Consider the following 21,789-nt stretch of genomic DNA (forward strand, 5'->3'; position numbering starts at 1 on the left):
CGCTAAACCGAGTTGCATACTAACGAGGGAGGGTCTGGCCGGATCTGGAAAGAGACACTGGTCTGCATCCTAAAACGAAACGGTGGAAGTGGGTGGGGGTCGGGGGTCTGTAACTAAGCAACATTAATGAGTTCTTTAGCCAGATAACTCCAGATTGACTCGGGCTACTTTCATAGCTGGTTTGTCAAACAATGGAAATATAGCCAATATAACCTGATAATTCATTCATTTTGTGAGAAAAAAACAGTAGGAAAAAAAAACAACTGAGGCTGTGTCAACATATATGTATATATTTTATTTGACTATTTTGATATAGGGTAACATTATATTACAATTACAAAAATGTATTAGTAATCTGGATACCCGTGTGGTACTGATCGGACTCTGAAATAACAACTACAGAGGTAGTGGAAATACTGACACAACCTGACACTTGTACTGTAGACCTAATATATTATCATAGTATTGGAAGCAGTTGACATTGAGATGCAGGGGTTATTGTACGTTAGTGATTGCAGAATTCACATGAGATAGTTCAAGATTTTGGGTAACCTAGCATGTATAGTTAGTTTAAAAACAAAATGGTGACAAAATGACTTGATGTACACATTCATATGTCGAACACACAACCCCTGCAAACAGATGTTTATAGACATTCATGCGCGCTTGGCTCCCTAGAATCCTAGAATAGCATAACACGTGCAGTATGACGTTAAGCTGACAAGACTGCGTTTACCAGAGAGTTCTTAACCCTAACCCCTTATGTAAGGCAAACATATTGACATGTGTCTGCTGTTCTTCTACAATTAAAGAAAAGATTGAAAGAATGAGAAATGGAATACTGAATACAGTAGTTTTCTATATGGATTGTTCACAAGACTTGTTTGTAAACATCAAGAAGACAATGGCAGATTTGTTGTGTTATGTTCCTTAATCTGGCATGTCTGTTGACAAATGGCTTGTCAAAATTAGAATCATGTCTTAGTTTACAACTAAGAAGAATTACTCTTCGACACAACTTAGATATCCAAACAGAATATTCAAAAGGGAGTTTCACAAGGCACAGTAAGCTCATTATCCAACTTATTAATAGCATTTTTAGTTGAGTCTTGTATAACAGTGTGACATTAAAAGCATTAGCTTTTGCGCACAGTAACAGTTGATTATTCCAAAATTTTTCCCATGTTCATGTCTATATTAATGTACTGTATTAGACAAAAGAAGACAAGAGAACATGTTAAACTGTCTATACAGGCGTGTTTGTGTTGCTTCACTCCTACCACAGGGACTGTACCCTTGTTTGTTTAATCCTCTTTCATCACCCAAGAACATTTTGTCAACTCAGTCTTACTTAGAGGCTCAAGTATCCCACATCAGACCTGAGGTATGGTCTCAAGTTCATATCATGTTGAAGATGATTTGTTTTCACTTACCAAACAATACAGTAAGCAGTGACACAGATTTGTGCACCCAAGATTCTTTGCCCATATTGGAATTAACATAAGAACATCAGCCATAACTTCCTCATTCTGTCAACATTTACATAAACAATTATCATTTGTGTGTGCGTAAAGAGCAAAAAACAAAAACAATAAAGGTATTTACCTTTTGAATGCATAGCGTTTGATTATCTGATTTGATGAAATAAAAAAAAATGAAGTCAAAGTAAGGACTGCTAATGATGACACCATACCCAGACAAACACATGTTTCAATAAGAAATCAAGAACATATCTCCTATTGACTTGACACTCATTGAAATGATTTAACTACAATAGGTATTTTCTTTTGGTCCTGATAATAGCATAGTTAAAGTTCATCAACCACATGCTTTTAGATGATGACATGGCTTTTTATACAATGTTATTAAATAATTAATCTGGAGGGATTGATGATTTTAAAATAGGTGTAGGTACATTTCTCATAATTCTGACTTGACATACTTAATAAAGTTACAAGTTTTCTTGACAAAATTAAAGTAGTAGCTAAGTAGCCAGATCTTTAGATAATAATGCTGTAAAACAAAGAAAATGAAAGTGAACATGTTTAAGCATTGTATCAAAATGTGCGGTTTACTTTAAACTTAAAATTGAAAAATCATAGTAACATTGCAGGAAAAAAAAAGAAAAAAAAAATAGATCCAATGGCTTGACTTTTCACTCAACGGCTGTGTGCAAAAATAATCTTCTGCCTACAAAAAAAGAAAGACAATAACTGCCTACAAGCGCTTTTACTACAACTGCATAAAAATGCATGTGTTTATTCAGTTTATCATGGATGTACAATATCAAGTACAAGTGACAGCAAGCAACATTCTCTTACACACCCATTCAGGTTAACAGGTATGTGTAAGAGAAGACTCCACAGCCACACATACTAAACTGCATTCAGCCCCATCAAACGAGAACCATACCACCAGATGTGGTTTTTGTAGTTTTTTTTATGAGTGGAAAGCTCAGTTTTGCATTTGTTGTGGTGGTTTTAAAACCAGCAGGGGGCAGTGTTACCTGGTATATAAAACGTGACTGTACAGTACATTCCTGCATAGGAACTACTGCATGTGACAACCCTGTTGTCTATGACTAGGTGTAGAGTCCTTGCATGTGCAAGTAAAACGCTGACTGGACAACTAGCGACGTAAATTACCGTTACACGCTCTCTTGCCCACAGTCAAGACAAAACTACAGAAAATTACATAGTGATAATACTATAAAAAAAATACTGTCTACTCTGAACTGTTAACATACTATGAAATGCTACAGGCAAACAAGAAAACATGGATCTAGAACAATGGCTGTTAGCTGACAAAGTGTGTTAGTAAACTAGAATGTGTGTTTGTGTGTTTACTTAAGTTAACACCTCTACTTGAAGCAAATAGATGTTAAACTCCTTCACTTATATGCTCAGAAAAATCAAAAGATAGATAATCTTATACTATATTGTACAGTAAACTACATTGAATCTTCTGAACTATATTTCAATGGTAATTAAGCTATTGAAAACCACACAATTAAAATTACATGGATGATATCTCTTATTTCCTTTTTTGAATTTCACATTACACATAAATAACATACTGTACTGGTGTTATAACGCAATGGGCTGTTTGACAGTATATGCACATACAGTAGATAGATGATTAAATGTTATTAGTTAGTATAGTAACTGCTGCTGAGCATTCTTCAAACACTTCTCCAAGTTGTACCTATACAAACCAATTGGATGTGAGAATTCTATACATCACATTTCAAAGTGTTAATTTAACACCTGGATTGTTTACATATGTCCATCTAATGAGAGTGGAACTACAAACACATAAGGAGTAATGAATTAACACTCCTGGTGATAAGACAAGTCCACAATGTCTCAGACTCAGTGTTCAAGAACACTTGAATAAATAGTGTATACTATAACTTTATATATAGATACAGAATCAAGTTTGTTGCATTCTTTTTCATTTAAGGCAATGCATCATTGGTGAAAGTGAAACAGCTACTCCCAAAAAATGACCCATCCCCATATCCCACACTAATGGTTATCCCTGGTCAAATACATGCTTCAATGCGATGGATAAGTATAGGTAATATTGCTCATGGGGTTAAATATTTGGTATAAACCTTTAATATATATTCCTAGAGGACGTTGGTGGCAGGAGGTGTCCGTTAAGGCCATTGAAGACAGCCAGATAATGAGCAGATTTACATTCACATTCACTGGATTTGATTGGATTGCATTTGTTTAAAAAAAAGAGGTCTTAATTGGGGCCTCAAGTGGGCCTCATTGACAGTGGTACAGCATATATTCATATGTATGTGGACTCCATGTGCATTATGCAGTGGTAGATTACAGTACAATGTGGCCTCTATCTTACCTATGACAGCTGGGTTGTTTGATCAACCCAGCTGACACTAAGTTGTATAGGGCAGCATAATACATGGGCACCAGAAGATCAACCAAAACCATGTTGGCACAACTTCAAGTGCCTGACCTCAGTCAGTTGAATGTGTTAATAGAAATAGTGTATTCATCCAAACAAAGCTATTATCCAAAGCAATATGCTGTTCAGGGGTAGATTTGCACCCGAGACCTTTCAATCCACAGTCAAGTGCTCTAACCACTGAGCTATACCCTTCCCATATTGCTGTGGTGTGTGACACTGTAGGTTTAGTGGCGGAGACTTAAAATACACATTGCATTCTTAAATCACAGATTCCTAGATATATGACATGATTCATTCTCCCACATCAACAGCTTCCTGAGTCTCTCCCTTGCATATTGTACATGATCTTCCCAGCTGACACATCCACAGTATTCATGACAGTCCTTTTTTCATAGAGAAATGCGCCTCACAACGCAACACGCGTTGTCGTCACTTTGGCAGTTAAAAAGCGGAGTGTGGAAAGCTCCTAGCGCGGAGACCCTGAATGGACATCGGAACGGAGCGGGTGGAACCGGAACCGTTGTCCTGCCCTCTAGGAACCGTCTGATATTGGTGGAGGGCGTGGTTTGATGGCGGCAGGTTGGTGCGTTGGTGTGTGTGGGGGTGTGGGGGGGAGGGTGCGGGGGTGTTGGCAGGGCAAGGCAAGGCAGAAGAGAGAACGTTCTAGATGTTGGTCTCCCGCTGCATAGCGTCGTCGTCCTTTGGTCCGTTGTTGGCCAGGCTCTCTGATGCCTGCAAGTCACCGTCCGCCTCCTTCTGCTCCCGGTCAGGGTCGTCCGTCTCAGTCCGCTTGTACATCTCCGCCTGCTTACGTTCCTTCTCTAGGAGTCTGTAGTTGATGAAGTTCCCGATGAACAACCAGATGCTGGCTACAATCACCACGGCACCACAGCAGAAATACATGTACTTGTAATTCTTGGTGACATCTACCAGTTTGCCTGTACATACAATGACAACAACAAAAAAACATGCATTTCTGTAATTGACACTTGACACCACAGCAGTAAGTAGATATGTAATAAACATCTGCTTTTGTTGCTAAACAATTAGAAAATGATGGAAATAATAGAATCAAAAGCAAAAATGTTTGTGGACATTTTTCCCACCTAGAAGTGATGAAGATGTGTTAATTTACCTCCATTTGAATTCCATACAGAAATAAACTCATTTAAAATTCAAGGTCTGGACATGAAGGGAGAGACAGAAACGGAAAGAGAGAGGGAGAACAAAGACTACAGAGAAGAGAGAGAGGCTTCTTATGACGTACCAGCGAGTGGAGGTCCGAGGAGAACCGGGCAGCACTCCACGATGGTGGTGAGGCCCACGGCACTGGAGAACCTCTGGGCCCCAACCAGGTCCATGAGGGTCTCAAACAGCACCGAGCTGACCATGCCGAACGCAAACCCGAAGAACACGGCATACACCACCAGGCCCGTGTAGGTCTCCACAAACGGGCAGAGGATGTGGCACACGCCGTTGTAGAGGACGGCAAAGCTGAAGAAGTACTGGATCCTGGGACGGATCCACTTGGAGTTGGCCAGCAGCCCCATGGAGGGGCGCGCAAACATGTCGACGAACGCCAGGATGGACAGCAAGAAGGCGGCCGAGTACTCGTCCACGCCCATGTCCTTAGCGTAGGCCGCTAGGAAGACGATGGGCGAGAAGAAGCCCAGGAACATGATGACGTTGCCCGACAAGTAGATGAGGAAACCGCGGTGCTTGAAGAGCGACAGGTCCAGGAACTTGTTGACCGTCTGCCAGGCTGTGGCCTTCTCCGTCTTGGCCGTGGTCTTGGCGGTGAGGGCCAGCTCCTCGTCTTTCTTTGCCTTGCTCGGCGGGGGCCCCAGGGGCCGCATTAGGGCCCCAGCCACGCAGCAGTTGAGCAGCAGCCCCCCCAGGATGAGGAAGCTTCCCCTCCAGCCAAAGAAGTTGAACAGCCACTGGTTCAGAGGAGCCAGGGTGCTCAGGAACACCGGACTGCCGGCCATGGCTAGGCCGTTGGCGATGGGGCGCTTCTTGAAGAAATACCTGCCAATCATCGTCAACGCAGGCTGGAGGTTGAAGGCCAAACCCAGCCCTGTGAGAGAGGTTGAAGGTCAGAATATTTGGGCTTAAAGGGGGTTTCTGATGAGGGTTAAAAGGGACACAAAGATTATCTTTACTACATGGAAACAAGGGGTTATTGTGGAAGCAGAGAAATTGTTGACGATTTCAGAAATAATAGGAGTTCCTTAAAGAAGATAAAATAATGAACGTCAAGTAACATTCTTCAAAACAAAAGAGAACCTAATTTTAACAATGTTCTTAGACTTTGACACAGTGAACTCAAAGGGGCAGCTTACAGGATTGTGTCAGACTTACCTCCAATGACACCAATGCAGAAATAAAGCTGCATGACGTTGTTGCAGAAGGATGCAGAGATCATCCCCAAAGAACACAGCATGCCTCCCATGATCATTACAGGCCGGCAGCCATACGTGTTCACCAGGATACTGCTTATAGGACCTGGGGGAAATCATACAACAAACAAAAACACCCAAACCTGAATGATGTTTTTCAACAACAACATTGAGCACTCAACTGGGTGATTACTAACCAGATTAAACTCTAAGACCTCACTTAAGTGTTCCCAAAACAGAAGGGATTCCACCGGTCTAAGAATAGATGTATCTATAGTGTGTTGACACTCAAAGGCACGCATGTCATCTTGTTTGTTTGTGTTGCTGAACAGAGAAAGGGTTGGCTTTGTCGAATGGCTCTCAGCCATCAGTTTCAAATGGACCAAACTAAAGGGTTGTTTAATTATTGTTTAAAAGTTGTTCAAAAATAATAACGGTTAATCAAATGTAATGCAGATACCGACTTGTTTAGAAATTACTTTATATAAACTACAATGGTTGTAGCTGGTTAGGGCTGACAGACAGAACAACAACAGTTTGGTCTGGCCAAAGGGACAATCAAAAATCAATAAAGCCCTGTCGAAGGCTCAGGTCTCTTATGTCACAATTAGGAGGGGGGCATTTCTCAGTTCACTGTACAACTTTCAAGTGTCAATGTCATTGTTAGCAACAAACAGCTAGACCATGCTCACAATGAGGGCTGTTGACAAAACCCTGAAGCATGAGGTTTTTCCGTGACCACAAGTAAATAGTGGTTATTGTCAGTACACAAAGCTAAGTGGGACTAGCAAAAGTATTCCCAGTCACGCTGCACTATGAACTCAATGAGTCCACTTCACTTGTATACTGTTATCAACTAAACCTGTCTCAACATATTTAAACATTATATATAAGCGTTAACTGAATTTAGAATACTCATTAACAGTCTCTGAATATCCTCCCATTCAATTTCCCCGTTGTTGTGGCTCAAACCCTTTCAGACTCTGTTGCTCACAATTTAGGTGAAGGAAAGATTGTTCTAACGTTCCAATATTGATAATAATATACCAATGTTGCTAATATTATACAGAGGTCTAAAGGTTGCTTAATATCTCCCCAGGGGATAGGATGACTGATTTCCTGTTGTGACAATGATATATTTGATGACTCCCAAAAAAACTGAAGCTGGTCAGCATAAATATGTTTCTGCATTTAGCATCAATTGATCAATTTGCATAAAATGGTAGAGAGAAAGGGGTTGTCAAAGCACAAGGTAGCTTACGGCGCTGGAAAATGATATGAATTCCATCCCTCTTCTGATGTGACACGTTGTGTCAAAACAGAGCACTACGTAAAACAGCATTGGTTTGTTTTGTGAGGCAGTTCAATTACAAGGAGCATGAGTCGGTGTTGTGCTACAGTGATTTTGTGAGTAGTAGGTTTGCCCGCAATGACACAGTTGTGTTGTTTCTATTGGACAGCCTTATTCACCACTGAGGCTGCCAGAATGGGCTCCGTACTGACAGTCAACAGAGATGGCTGTGTGTCTACACTGCCAAGCTCAAGGTCGTCTCTTCCTCCCCCTGCAACCTCTCCCACCCTCTTCCTCCCTGTCTAGTTCCCTTTCTTCCCCCTCTCTCCTTCCCCCCTCCATCTCTCTCACTCTCGCAGTCTACTGTTCTCTCTCTCTCTTCACTCCATACTGCCTCTCACTCCACCCCATTCCCTTTCTCCCCCTAGTTCACTCCCTCATCTCCCTTTCTCCCTCACACTCGCCCCCATCTCCCCCTCTCCCCCTCTCCTCTCCTCTCCTCCCCCTCTCCTCTCCCCCCCCCCTCCCTCCCTCCCTCCCTCCCCCTCTTTCCCCCTCCCTCCCTCCCTCCCTCCCTCCCTCCCTCCCTTCCTCCCTTCCTTCCTTCCTTCCTTCCTTCCTTCCTTCCTTCCTTCCCCTCCCTCCCTCCCTCCCTTCCTTCCTTCCTTCCTTCCTTCCTTCCTTCCTTCCTTCCTTCCTTCCTTCCCCTCCCTCCCTCCCTCCCTCCCTCCCTCCCTCCCTCCCTCCCTCCCTACCTCCCTCCCTCCCTACCTACCTCCCTCCCTCCCTCCCCGTGGATTAGTGACATTGATCCAGCACTGACACGGCTTGCAGCTTAGCCCGTCACAGCAGAGCGACACTCAGGGAAGAGGGCGAGGCTGGCTCTACTGAAGCTGGCTGATGCAACAAATCATACAGTCATGTTGCACCGATGCAGGCGGTTTGGGCGCCTGAAATGATGCATCCTCATCCTGCTACATCTCTCCATCGCCATCACGCTCCTCAATCATGAATCATCCATCTATTTTTCGGATGACAACACCACATTCCAAGTACAACCGTTAGCACTAAGGCTTCTGGCTGGATTCCAAGAAATAACGAAATGCTATGTATGTTAGCAGGCCTTGCCTACCAGGACGTGGCTGTTGCATCATAAACTTTAACTGCCGTACCGGAGGATGAGAGCGGTTCTAATTGTTATGTGAGCATATGGCAGGCCCATCCAGCCTGTTTGCTCTTCACCACAGGTGCTGCCAGGGCCACCACTTTCACCATTTTATGAGTTCACCATGGGCATCACAGGGTGTGACGTCCAATGCCCGCTGTCCTGGAGTGACCTCCGACCCCTCCGTGAGACGAGGATGATGCGAGCAGCTGTTTGATGGCCAGATGTCATTTGGCTCTTTATAGAGTACACTCTCCATGGCAAAGTGTGTGATAGGGGTGTAAAATGCCTGAAAAATTGGACTACAGCTTTCGGGCTTTAATTGTTTAGACACTATTTGTCTTTCGTATTGGATAAAAGTATCTACTAAATGAATCAAATGTCATGTAATGTGCTTCAACACAGGGGCCGGATAAAATCATTTGAAATGCAGTAAACATTGGATGAGCGATTAACGAGTGATTACCTCATTAGCCCGCACAGGACAAGACAGCAGGTGTTAAAGGAACAGACGACGAGAGGCTCTAGTCGATATGACTGAATTGCTGGGGGAATAGTGAGGAGCATCTGGAGACTTGTCTTAATTGTGCAGACTGACATGGGAGGGGGTTGTCACTTGTGGGACCGTGCCACCATCACCATCCCATCCCAAGACCATGACAACATGACGACCGTTATAAAGAACTCTTTGCCCCGGGCTCAAAGCCCCTGTGACCACATTAGTCAGGAGTGACTGAAATGAGATCTTGGGAAAGATTGCTGGCATAGAGCTGCCATGCAAAAGGCCTACTGGCTTATCTCACAGTGGGGGTCACTGGTTGCATGTGATGCAATGTGGGCAATATGCTGCCAGCACATCATCAGAAACTTCTGTCCGTCTAAAAAGGTAAATATAAAGAAAGAAATGAAAATATGTTTGTGAAAATCCAAAAGGAAAAGACCACCACAACCTACTTTAACTTGACCGTTCTAGGTTATGATTGATATATTTCTGTCAATCCTATTGTTATGGTTTATCTTTGTAGCTTACAGCACCAAGACCAATGAGTTGAGAAAACTGAAGTAAAGGGAGTGTGGGGGGGGGGGGGGGGGGAGTTGGCAGGGAGACGGTAAACAGTGGTGATCTTGGTGGAAAGCCTACGTGCCTTGAAGCATGAAGACAAATACATAAGTAGGCTAAGTCAGGTCAAGTGTAGAGGTCAAATTTCTCTTCAGTATCCTTATGCTCATTTACGGTCACATTAACTCGCAGTGTTTCCCCTTTCCTCATACCCAGAATGATCTGGCTGAGAACTGTCTACAGGAAGTACGCAGCACACCTTTGTTGTACTTGACATCAAACACATCATTCTCTAGGGTGTTTCCAAATTGTCTTTGCTGTGTTTATCTTGATTTAATCTGCGTACCTGACGTCTGTCAGTGTTACATGTACATCTTTCTTCCTGGCGGCTCAGTTACAAAAACCCGGGATCGCCATGGAGACAACGGAAAGAGATCCACGCAAAGACACAATCGCTTACCTCCAGCGTACATGACAGCGAGCATGATGGAGGAAATCCATGCTATCTGGCTGTAGGAAGCCCCGAAGATCTTCTGGATGTCTTTGAAGAAGACGGTGATGGCTTTGGGGAAGGCGTATGAGAAGCCGATGGAGATGAAGGCTCCGAGCACCACGGCCCAGCCCCAGCCCCCGTCTGGGGGGGGTACGGCCGGCGGACCTGAGGAGGGGGGTGGCATCACTGGCCCGGCTCAACGTTTGGCTATCACTGGAGGGAGGAAAGGAAGAGGAGGATGGGGGGAGAACAAGAGAGGAGAGGTGGAAGGTTAGAGAATGAGAGGGAAAGATGCACAGGTGGAGGAGAAGAGGAGGTAGAGGAGAGATGAGTAAAGATGGAGGAGGTGAGGGAGAGGAGGAGGATACAGGTGAGGTGGTGGAGAGAAAGACGTGGGCAGGAGGAGGAAGAAGAGGTAGGTAGATAAAGTTGAAGGACAAGATAGGAGGAGAGAGGAGGAGAGAAGGACGAGGGAGCGGGAGATGGGTGAAGGTGAAGAGGTGGAGAGAAACGAGAAAATTATTAAAGAAAACACAGACAGGAAGACAAAACACTGACCTTAAAAGGATATACAATACTATTCCTTTATGCAAGTCCCCTTAGAATTTGACTCTGAGGGCTAGAAAGCCTCTTAGGTCTTATGTCATTCTAACTCATGACTGCTCAATCATACGACCGGCATATTAAACAGGAGGTTAAGGGCATTCATGCAGAACACACACACAACGGATTATATCCTTTACAAAAGGTGAATTTGACTACCTGGGAGACCTTGCCCCAACCGTTGCTCACCTTGACTCCAGCCCCTCCCCTCTCAGGCTATAGGGTAATGGAAACAAAGGGGTGTGTGTGTGTGTGAGGGGGGGGGGGGTTAACAGACCAGCGTGGTTTAGGACCACAGGGCCAAAATCACTGGGCTATATTTACAAAGCAAACACGCCTCCACTGTTGTCCTGTGTGAAAATCTTCTATAGTGCAGCACAGTGTGTGAGGTGCAACACACCACACACAGACGCACACCCCCTTCCACACATGCACACACCCCCTTCCACATGCTCACATACCTTCCATACACTCGCACACGCTTCCACGCACACAACCCACGTACACTCTAATAGGATATAGCTGGGAAAAGAGTCACCTGTAGAACATTACCAGCTCTTACATTTTCACCTAATAAATGAGAGAAATCTAGGCTATATTTGCATCACCTGGTAAGTACAGAAAGGCCAGATACAGAAGGAACACTATGGAATTTTAAATTATAGTAGCCAAAACTGAAAGGCAAACTAATCATGTTGACGCACAATGACAAACTGGAGAAACAACACAAACAGTAAAACAAATGGTGTGTGTAAGAATTTCACAAGTAAAAGATTACTGCAACAAAACATGCTCAGTCAGTTTCTGACTAGGCAGATTACCAGGCAGCTAGGTCTGACCTTACCTAGAGAGAGTTGGCAAAGTGTAACCAGATTTGGAATTCGCCAGAATTATCCTCCACAACCGTGTTGTTGAGAATCAAGTTATCTTTTGCGTGCACATCAAGGCACCAATGAGTCCTGCGCGCGCACTAGACTTAAACATAAATCTTAGACATAAATCTTTCGTGTTTCAATTTCAATACAAGCCTTTGAAAGAGCAACCATGACAACCGCGTTTTCCCTCCCCCGAGCATCAATTATGGAAGTGTCTCTGCCACGTTCCTCTTCGGTTCCATACCCGATCCCAAACCAGACCAGTGGAGCCTCATTCATAGTAAACCCTGTCTCGACTGTCAACGCAGATAATTGGCTAAGAGGCTCGACCTGGCCGTTGGTACATGAATAATGAACCCAGGCAACAAGAAACGTGATTTATCTTTTCTCTCACCTTGACAATGCTTGAACAAACCTGCTGAACTGGTGATACAATGAACAATGATTGTTTGCACAGTTTACAAACACACTTAATCCCCAGTGCATATCCACATCGGTTAGGGGTTTTAAATTAAAATGAGAGATTAGGCCTATGTATTTCAAAAATATCTAAACTATAATCCACTGTAATCTGATTATCGGTTGGCTGTAGCCCTTTATGTAGATAGGATGCATGATTGATTGAACATGACGCCATGCCATAAACCGGTCTTGGGACCCTTAAGAGGGCTAGATGGTTAAGTCTGAATAAAATGACCAAAACACACTAAATTAAGGTTTAAAAAGTTCAGTGACATAACTATCTAATTTATAAACAGACACAAAATGTGTCTGAACTGTGTATATGGTGTTGTCCCTTAAGAATGTATATTAATTCACACACCCACACCATGGTCTAGACTTAATTGAGTGTCCGACTGCCTTTTCTCTGCTTGACAACGAGATGTCAGCTGACACTGTGGAGACACACACACACACACACTTCTGTTTCACCTTACACCAGGGATGTGTCCTCCAACGAGCCAATTACAAGCCACTCCTGAAACCCATTGTTGAGCAGAGTAACAGTCACCTCTGTGCTATGTGAAACTCCCCTACCTGTACTTGAAAACTACTAAAACAGCAACTGAGGTTAGATAAGCAGTAGAGCCAGCAGGAGAATATGGTGGCTTTTGGCCAGAGACTACATCAGTCTGTTGATTCAAATAATCTCAATTACATAGATGATTAGTGCTCAAAGATATCGCACAGCAATGTGTGTACGCGTGTGTGAAAGACACAGAAGGAGAGGGCGATCTGGTCCAAGTTTTCCTCGAGTAAACCCCAAGGCACCTTCATCCAAGGTCATACACAAACAGTGGCTTGGCATTCGGCCCAGAAGCTGCTTTCTGATTGGGTCGGCACGGTTGGAGGAAACAGAACGAAGGTCTGTCGATCGGTCTATTGACTTACAGGGTTACGTTTCTGGTGAGCTCGGATGACGTAACCTGGCAGGAAATAGGAGCACCTGCATTTTAAGGGCATAGACAACACCTGGTGTTCACAATGGCTGTGTGAGCGCATGACATTAACTGGTGCTACGGTGTTTGTCTTTGTACTGTACACCAAAACGGATTATGTGGCACTGAGAGGAGGAGTGAGGGAAAATGAAGATAGACAAGCGTCAGCAGAAGGCCTATTTGGGATCTACATATCTTGGCTCTGCTGTGACAGAGACTTAGAGAATAAAGCCTGGCTGAACGAGAGGTGCACTTGCGTGATGATGATCATAATTGCTTGGAAAACAAATGGCAGATGTCGTCTTTGCCAAGCTAATGCAATTTGGTTGTTGAATAGGCGTCTTGAAAAACTACTCTTGCATCTCTAACAGAAAGAAAATATAGAAATTAGAGGGTAAATATAACAAATTAAGTATAACAAAAATAATAATTACCTGACTAAATTTTTAAAAATGACACAAAAATGCTATGCTCACTAGCACTACGAGAACTGTAGGGATTGTAAATTGCACTGGTTCTGAAAGCAGAGCTTCAAGTCTCTCAGTGGCCTGGTTTGAATATCTACCAGCCTGCAGCACATAGTGTCAGTAAGGGTCTAAATCCTAACAGGGTCCTGCATCCCCTAGGACACAACTGCCCAGTGATTTCATGAACTTCATACCTGAGTGAGTGAGTGAGTGAGTGAGTGAGTGAGTGAGTGAGTGAGTGAGCGAAAGAGACTGGCTAGGAGTCCTCATTTCTCATAAAGTTTTTCCATGACTTTAAATAACTCTGCATTTGTGGATTCATAGACCGTATCCGTGATATTCTTTCTGGGATTGACTTTCTGCCTCATCAGGCCAACACTTCTTCAGACAAATGTGTGTCCCTACACAACACTCCTTCCTTTAGTGGGGGCTCTGCTGGAGACACACCACAACTGCTAGCGTCATGGCCCAGCTTGCTCGACCTTTACCTTTCAAAGACGAGGCCCGAGCAAATTTGAGGTTTGTTTTTTTTCTTTTCGAGAGAAAAAAAAAAACACTATTGTTCCAGGAATTCTCCCTTCATCTAAGAAACCTACAAAGCTTTACACTCTCAGAAGACATGTTTTCAAGGTCAAGGAGCAAGTTTTCAAATAAAAACGGTGTTATGGGATTTTACATTCCACACAGCACAGTGAGGCCCAACCTCACGCTGTATGTCCTGGCTTTGTATTGAACAGTATATTGAGGACCCCCGCCCCCTTCTTGTGTGTGCATGTATGTGTGCATGCAGGTGTGTGTGGATCGTAATCACATAACCATGATGTGTACATTTCGGATGCATATCATGTCAGATCACCCGGAGTCTTGCTACATTTGATTAAAGCTCCCTTTTTATTAAGCAACAACAAACTATGGCTGCTCAATCGACAGAAGAAAGACTACAGAGAAACAATGGAGGCTATTGAGAGCTGAAGGAGAAACATCCTCTTCAGAGACCAAGCAGCCAGGGGGTCCTTCCTGACAAATGATTGATTCAAGTGTTTGAAACCCCTTTCTATCCCCTTTCAAATCTTATCCTGACGCTAGTTTGACGTCGACCACTTCAACAAACCACTCAAGGAGGGACATGGAAAAGGAAAGGGTTTGGTGGGATGAAAAGCATTGATAGAGAACTCTGAGGTACAAGTTTTAACTCCTAAATTGTAAAATTCTGCTAAATGACAATTACAATAAAATGTCAAATGAAGATGTTGAGTATTGGTTTGGAGCTGAAATCAGCAGCCTGTTAAAAAATTGTTTGACATACGGTAAGGGTTAAGCCTAACCCAAAAACCTGCTATTGGGACACACACGTGCAACTGATTTCAGTCTGTTCACTGCAGACATTGTCCCAGAGCAGACAGGTTTACAATAACAGGGGGGTCAGATGGCTGAGCGGTTAAGGAACTGGACTATTAATCAAAAGTTTGCCGGTTCGATTCCTGGCTGTGCCAAATGATGTGTCCTTGGGAAAGGCACTTCACCCTACTTGCCTCGGGGAGAATGTCCCTGTACTCACTGTAAGTCGCTCTGGATAAGACCGTCTACCAAATGACTACATGTAATGTAACCCAGGTCATCATAGGTCACCAAAAACCTCAAAATGACCGAGGATTAACACGCACTCCTTTGACTTTTAATGAACTGTGACTGTTAGATTGCTGTTGAGTGATTAGAGAACGAGTACTACTTCATTGTTTACTATGGCACCCCAGGACTTCATGGAGCTTCTCCCTGTCGCCCAAGGGTGCCTGACTTGCTGGGTGAGACTACAGCAAAGGTATGTAGCCAACACGAAACAACCATCAAACAGGATCAGCAAGACGCATATTTGTAGACACATCCACTTCCAATAAAGGACACCATATGTTATGATGTCACTGGAAGGATGGCACCAGGAATATCTGTGGACCCACAAGACATTCCACGGCTCTCTTGTATAACTACATCTTACACCCTATGTTTCAACTCATCACAGCTGAAAAGACTCCTCGATCAGTCCCTCCTCATCCTCACTTCGTTTCACTGCACCCTAAGAACACAATGAGCTTCAGGTGTCGGGGAATTCAAAAGCCTTGCAGCCCTTGTTTGACCAGCATGTTGATAAAAAAGAGCACTCCCTGTGACGCAAAACTGTGAAACACAAGCTAAGAGTCAACGTAAGTCGCATGTGGACTGTGACAACAAAGCCGTATTTAGTGTTTCCATTAGTCAAAAGTCATGCCGTTTCAGTCACATGACTTTCAAGCTACTGAACAGAGATTGGTCACACTGAGCACAATTATGCCTGATGAGAAACATGCCTCCAGTAAGATGTGACCATATAATGGTTTAACCAAATAGGAGATGTCAATAAATCTGTATGACAGGGGTCAGGGGTCAGGCGTGGAGTAAGGAACATATGCGAGCATCCAAACTTTAAACAAGATTGGAAAGAATAGCAGTGAGGTCTCTGTGCGTGGATCAGATGTTTTCTGCGTCACATTTAGTTATATTTCTGTCACTTTTGCAGAGTGGTCCTAATTGCTACAACTTGAAATGAGCATTTATTTTATTTTTTACCCTTTTTTCCAGGAAAGAATAGATCACCTCTGCTAACAGTTTGACATTTTACAGAAATATAACTTAGTTGTTGCCATATAGTAGGCAGTAAAAATACAAATTCAGAGTCAGACACACAAGACTAGCGTATGCTTGCATCAGTCATCTTTACTATCCACCGGCAGGGATGACTTTCCTATTTTTGTTATTTGGACAATTGCTGTCAAACGGATATTTGAGGACGATTTGGAAGAGAAACAATTTTCAGAAAAGCTCAATATTGGCCTGGTGTTATATTTAAAGCCCACCAGCAGCTGACCCGAACGGAACATCCTCAGCTCAAGGCAGCCAAAACCTGCTTACGGGAAAACCTCTTGATCAAATCCTAAGATAATAATAGACAGAGATATATGCAAACTGTCGTGTGTTCTTAGCGTACCCTTGTCCATTTCTACAGTATACTGTATAGAGCTGTTTCCAATGCAAACCAGCGGAGGAGACGTAGCCTAGGCTAAAAAAGGTCTTAGTAATAGACCATGAGTCAACAACTATGACAGCCAAACGCATGTTAGAGGGATAGTGTAGTACGATGCTGTTTAAAACCGGATGCAACCAGCCGCAGACGCATACCCTGCCATGATGTTCACGGCCTACATAGCCAATGAATCGAATAAGAAAAACATTACGAACATTATGTTTTGTGGGTTACAATGGGCCTAAATTACGTTGCAACAGTATGTTTGTGGATGTCATATTGGGCTAACATTGGGATGTAACACACATTAAATGTATTTAGTTTAACATAGCCTACATTGAATAATGTGGACTGTTCGGGAAAGACAATGTACAATAAAGAATTGGGTGCTAACTCTCGGCTCACAAAAATGAACATAGCGAAGCACTCACTGTGGCTATACTGTATACATCATGTTGGGACAAAATGCTCGTGGACACGAGTTGAGCAGTTTCATTCTGAACCCTTGCGAACTAAAACCGCATATTAATCGCATATTACCTTTGAGAATAAAGACGCGTGTATCTCCTAATATGGTCCTTGTTCGGTGACCTTGTCTGTGCAGTTGGACGATGGGTCGGTGTTGTGTTTTCGCTTACAAAGAAGCCGCTATGTGACGTCCTAGTACAGGGCTGGAAGAGGGCGGTCTAACCTGCTACCGTTGCTATTCTGGACCACGGGTTGCCAACCGGAGGCAAAAGGCCGGACTGAGCATCATAGAAAGTTGCCGGTTGCACAAGCCACCGAATAGCATTCACCTTAGTGGTAAGAAAGGGGCGTTTAAAAATGTTTTCGCGTTTTCGATGAACGTGAGCTTCGATGAAGCAGTGCGCGTTCTCCTCGTGCTGTGCAAAACACTTTACGAACAGCCCCGAAGTAGGTCATCATGGGGATCAATACAGTGAAGCCGTGTCATAAACTTGATAGAAAGCCACTGGAATTTAACAAACTGTGCCTTAAATAGACCTAATTTCAGATCTGGGCTACTAAACCGTGGATGAAGTAGGCCAACAGTTCAGTGAATAGGATCATATTATTTCATTCAGGGATAGCCATAGAGAGCTATAGATTAGTAGCCTCTCAACTGTAATTTTTGCGCAACCATAAACACCTGCCATGCATGATGCGCATGCTCAATGCTCTATAACTACTCTCCGGTTGGTATTACAATTGCTCGGACAATTAGACCAAAAACATTAGAATGGACAATAGTATGCTTTTATTTTTACTTTTTTCTTATTTATATTTTAATATGGTGAGTGTTCATTGGATGAAAGCAGAGGATCGCACATGCCCCACCACCACCGACAAGCTGACGTAATGTGTCAATCTGACAAAAAAAGATAGGCTAATACACATTTCAGCCCCAGCAGAGGCTGTTTAAGCATAATATTATATATTATATATATTATCATAGCCCATATTAGACATGCTCTGGCCCCGGTTTCTGATTACTCAAAGGAAGGGAATATAGGCTGTTTTCTGCCGTGCCTGACTAAAAGTAATAACAATCTTCAACAGCCAATTATGTGCCCCTGGTTGCTCGCATAATATGCTACTTGACAAGACAGGCTATTCGAGATGCATAGATGAAACATATAGGCCTACATTAACCACGAAAACAGAATACATTTATTCGATTAATTCAAAAGTAATGCAATCAAAAGCTGATTCTAACTTTCATACCCAAACGGATAAAATAATAAACTATCTTTCTGAGTCTGTAGGTTAGCCACCTGGAATGAAAAACAGCAACACATGGGAGTAGAATTTAAGCAAGGAGGACACTCCCTAAAAGCAAACAAAAACACCGAACCAGTGTGTTTTTGTGAAGCATGTGTGTCGTTTTATAAGAACGCCAAGAAAAATAAAGTGTGTAACCCTATGCTGAAATTGATCCAAGACAAAGAAATAGGCTACCTTAAAGTTTCAAGGTAAACAGCGCTTTTGATGTTATCATATCTACTACCAGCATGAAATAGGGTATTTTATTAGATTTTATACTGTGGGGTTGACTCCAGGGACGGATGAGGAAAGGGAAGACGACTGAGTATTATTCTGAACAGTCTGACAGACACCTTCATAGTCTCCTGTAGCTTGAGTATGACCACATGTTCGTATTTGAGCATGAGCAATTTATTCGAAAAATCGTTTTTTAAACTTCTGCGTTTCTTTTGGGTTAAATACGCTACATATGCAGCGGTTAAATATTCACTTGCCTGGGTGATAAATAACTTACTGGAAGAGGCAATAAGACTTTAAATAGTTGATTGTCTCACTCTTATGACTGTCACTCGATTGTGTTATGGGCTACGAAGTATTTTTATATAGGCTATTATAATTGTGATAAACACGTGCCTGATTAGTTCTTTGTTTTCACTGTTTTGCCCCGGGGGTTTCTCACCTGTGCATGAGCGCCTGTTATCCAGAGCTGACATGGGCTAAGTTCTAGTCTATTAGAACTTGTAACCTCTTGATTTTTAGGAAGATAAAGCCTACCACTGAGCTATACCATTAAGCAGAACTGGCCCATTGATTTCAATGCATGGAGTAATTTTAATCAACTGAACCCCAAGTAATTGTCAGTATTTCCTAACACGTGGGAGTCAGATGGCTAAGCGGTGAGGGAGTCGGGCTAGTAATCGTTGACGTTGTGTCATTGGGCAAGGCACTTCACCCTATTTGCCTCGGGGAGAATGTCCCTGTACTTACTGTGAGTCGCTCTGGATAAGAGCGTCTGCTAAATGACTAAATGTAAATGTAAACACTTGACCCAGATGCTTGTCTACCATCATGTTGTAGCTATGCAAATAGATGGCCACCAGGTGGCGATATGAATCATGAATCCCCATAGGATTTTCAGGGCAGAGAAATATGCGTATGTTTCCGTTGTGGGTGCAAAGTGTGTTGTGATATTACTTGCAAGTTGTTTTTTTTATTTTAGAACTTTTTCCAAAATTCATTTTTTTGAACAACAACGTCATGTGAAATCAGGCAAAAATTGGACAGCAATGCATCCTACTCGAATGTGCCTCATATCCATTGTTTATCGAGATTACCCATCTTGCTTTGTCGAACGATTCTCATCTTGATCTCACCAGGGTCTGCATGCTGAATAGGAAAATATCATGTCTTTATTGTCAATGTCTCAATCTCCTTGCACTCTACCTCACCCTTTTCTCAACACACTTGTACCTCTAGAGGTCACTGTTCACCTGGCAAACCCCACCTGGGAGCCCAAACCCTGCCTGGTAGAATAGACCCATTAGTGCACCCGCAAGCTAGTTTGACTTGACAGGACACTCGTGGCCAGTCAAAGGGTTTTATTTGTCAAATATGGGAACGTGTCATACAGGGAAAGTATCATCTGGACAATAGTTTACAATATGAAAGTAACTAAGTCAAGTAAAAGTATAATATGTATCCTTGCATGCAAGTACAAAATAGGTATAAAAAGGTTTGAGGTTTCCATCATTACCGACAGCATAGTCTAGACAGTTTTATAGCAGCGAGGTCACCTCAATCACCTCACAAAGCAGGACAGCCCTAGTTGAGGAGTGTTTCTAGTTTCAAGCTTGTATTTAGACAGCATTTGAATCAGCGACTGATAAAACAACCATAGGAAGCCACTCTCTCAACACCTCTGTGTTTACGTTTTCTGTCAGCTTGTTTCCACAAAGCCAAGCCTTGCGGAGAAAAGGGTTAGATTGTTTTGGTGACCTTTTGAGGAACTGCAGCTGGGGTTATGGAGGTAAAATGTGCGGGGGGCTCTCTTCCTCGAATCCAAACTGCCCTCCCTGTGACATGGGAGGGTGGTGGAATGAGGGAAAGCAATATCCATTCTTGATCTTCCTCACTCTGCATACACTCACACACACACACACACACACACATAGACTAATACACACATGTGCATACACACAACACTCTTCTCAACCCTGCTGGACACGCTTGGTTCTGCTCCGCCTTTCTCTCAAGGTCTTTGTACCACTTACAAAGAAGACACTATAGACCTGCATGAGTGGGGCACTGAGACACCCCCAGGTGCGACAGAATCAACCACACAACCCTTCAACGGCCGGCCACCCAAACAAAGGAGGAGAGAGGGAAGGAGCAGAGGAAGGGAAGGTTGAGATGCATAATCAGTGATGTCGGGTTATGCCTCCTTCTCTGTGGTGCTGTTACCGTGACGTGAAAAACGACCCCACACACACACATTCAATAACCCCCTGCCTGCTTTCCACAGGTGATAAACAATTAGAAGGATCTTTTGTGTCCTGCCCAACCTCCAGTTCACACCAACTCAATCCTCCCCTGCAACAGAAGTCTGTGAGTGTGAAAACCCTTATGTGGCATCCTGCTCATGTTCAAACAGTGATGTGGCCGATAGCACGTACCTTGTCCTAGCCCCGTTCCCAGGAAACACATCCCATGTATCGAATTTCCTTTTGTGGATTAGAAAGGAGTTACCTACCAACTTTGACATTGTTTTCATCAATTGGCCTCAATAACAAGAGTGCTGCTGAACTGGGAGTTTCAAGCTTCTTTTGAAGATGAAAACGAACACTTTGAAATACTAATATTATAATCTGGAAGAACTGAAAGTGCTTATCTCGAAAATTCCAAGATGGTATCACACACCAAGAGCACCTTCCCTCAGCTTGAGTGGAATACATGGATGATGTTTCAGGGTCTTGAAGAGAGGAAACTCGAGCATCTCTTAGTGTTGATGTAGAACCAGCTGTAAACTTTGAACTAAACGAATAAACAGTCTGGGAGCTGAACCCAGACCAGTAGTTTTACTTAGGGATTCAATTACAATTCTGCACATACTCAAGTACGTGGGTGGACTTGATTTGCAACCAATGTCTCAGTCCCATTAGTCAACTGTGTAAATCAACACACACTTACTCAAATGATAATGATGTATTTAACAGACACTTTCATCCAAGCAAAATGTAGTA

The 21,789-nt window shown here is 43.1% G+C and overlaps 1 protein-coding gene across 1 annotated transcript; it reads right to left on the minus strand.

The window, feature by feature from the left end:
- Positions 1-308: 308 nt before the first annotated feature.
- On the minus strand, positions 309-17,894 carry LOC146276620 (monocarboxylate transporter 2). The gene is made up of 5 exons (XM_084701729.1): positions 17,327-17,894; positions 10,315-10,560; positions 6,301-6,444; positions 5,207-6,016; positions 309-4,877 (listed from the first exon to the last, which is right to left on the minus strand). Exons 2-5 carry the CDS (start codon positions 10,529-10,531, stop codon positions 4,603-4,605), a joined length of 1,446 nt encoding a protein of 481 aa, XP_084557855.1. The 5' UTR covers positions 10,532-10,560; positions 17,327-17,894; the 3' UTR covers positions 309-4,602.
- Positions 17,895-21,789: the final 3,895 nt, after the last annotated feature.

The sequence above is a fragment of the Hypomesus nipponensis genome, chromosome 7 (assembly GCF_054491055.1).
Source record: "Hypomesus nipponensis isolate SF chromosome 7, ASM5449105v1, whole genome shotgun sequence".
Taxonomy (NCBI): Eukaryota; Metazoa; Chordata; class Actinopteri; order Osmeriformes; family Osmeridae; genus Hypomesus; species Hypomesus nipponensis.

Bases quoted from the DNA above. Each gene is read 5' to 3' on its own strand.
- LOC146276620 (XM_084701729.1), bottom strand. From the start codon at position 10,531: ATGCCACCCCCCTCCTCAGGTCCGCCGGCCGTACCCCCCCCAGACGGG. The intron at 6,017-6,300 runs GTAAGTCTGACA...CCTCTCTCACAG, and splicing joins CTGCATTGGTGTCATTGGAG to GGCTGGGTTTGGCCTTCAAC. The intron at 4,878-5,206 runs GTACGTCATAAG...TTGTATGTACAG, and splicing joins CCTCGGACCTCCACTCGCTG to GCAAACTGGTAGATGTCACC.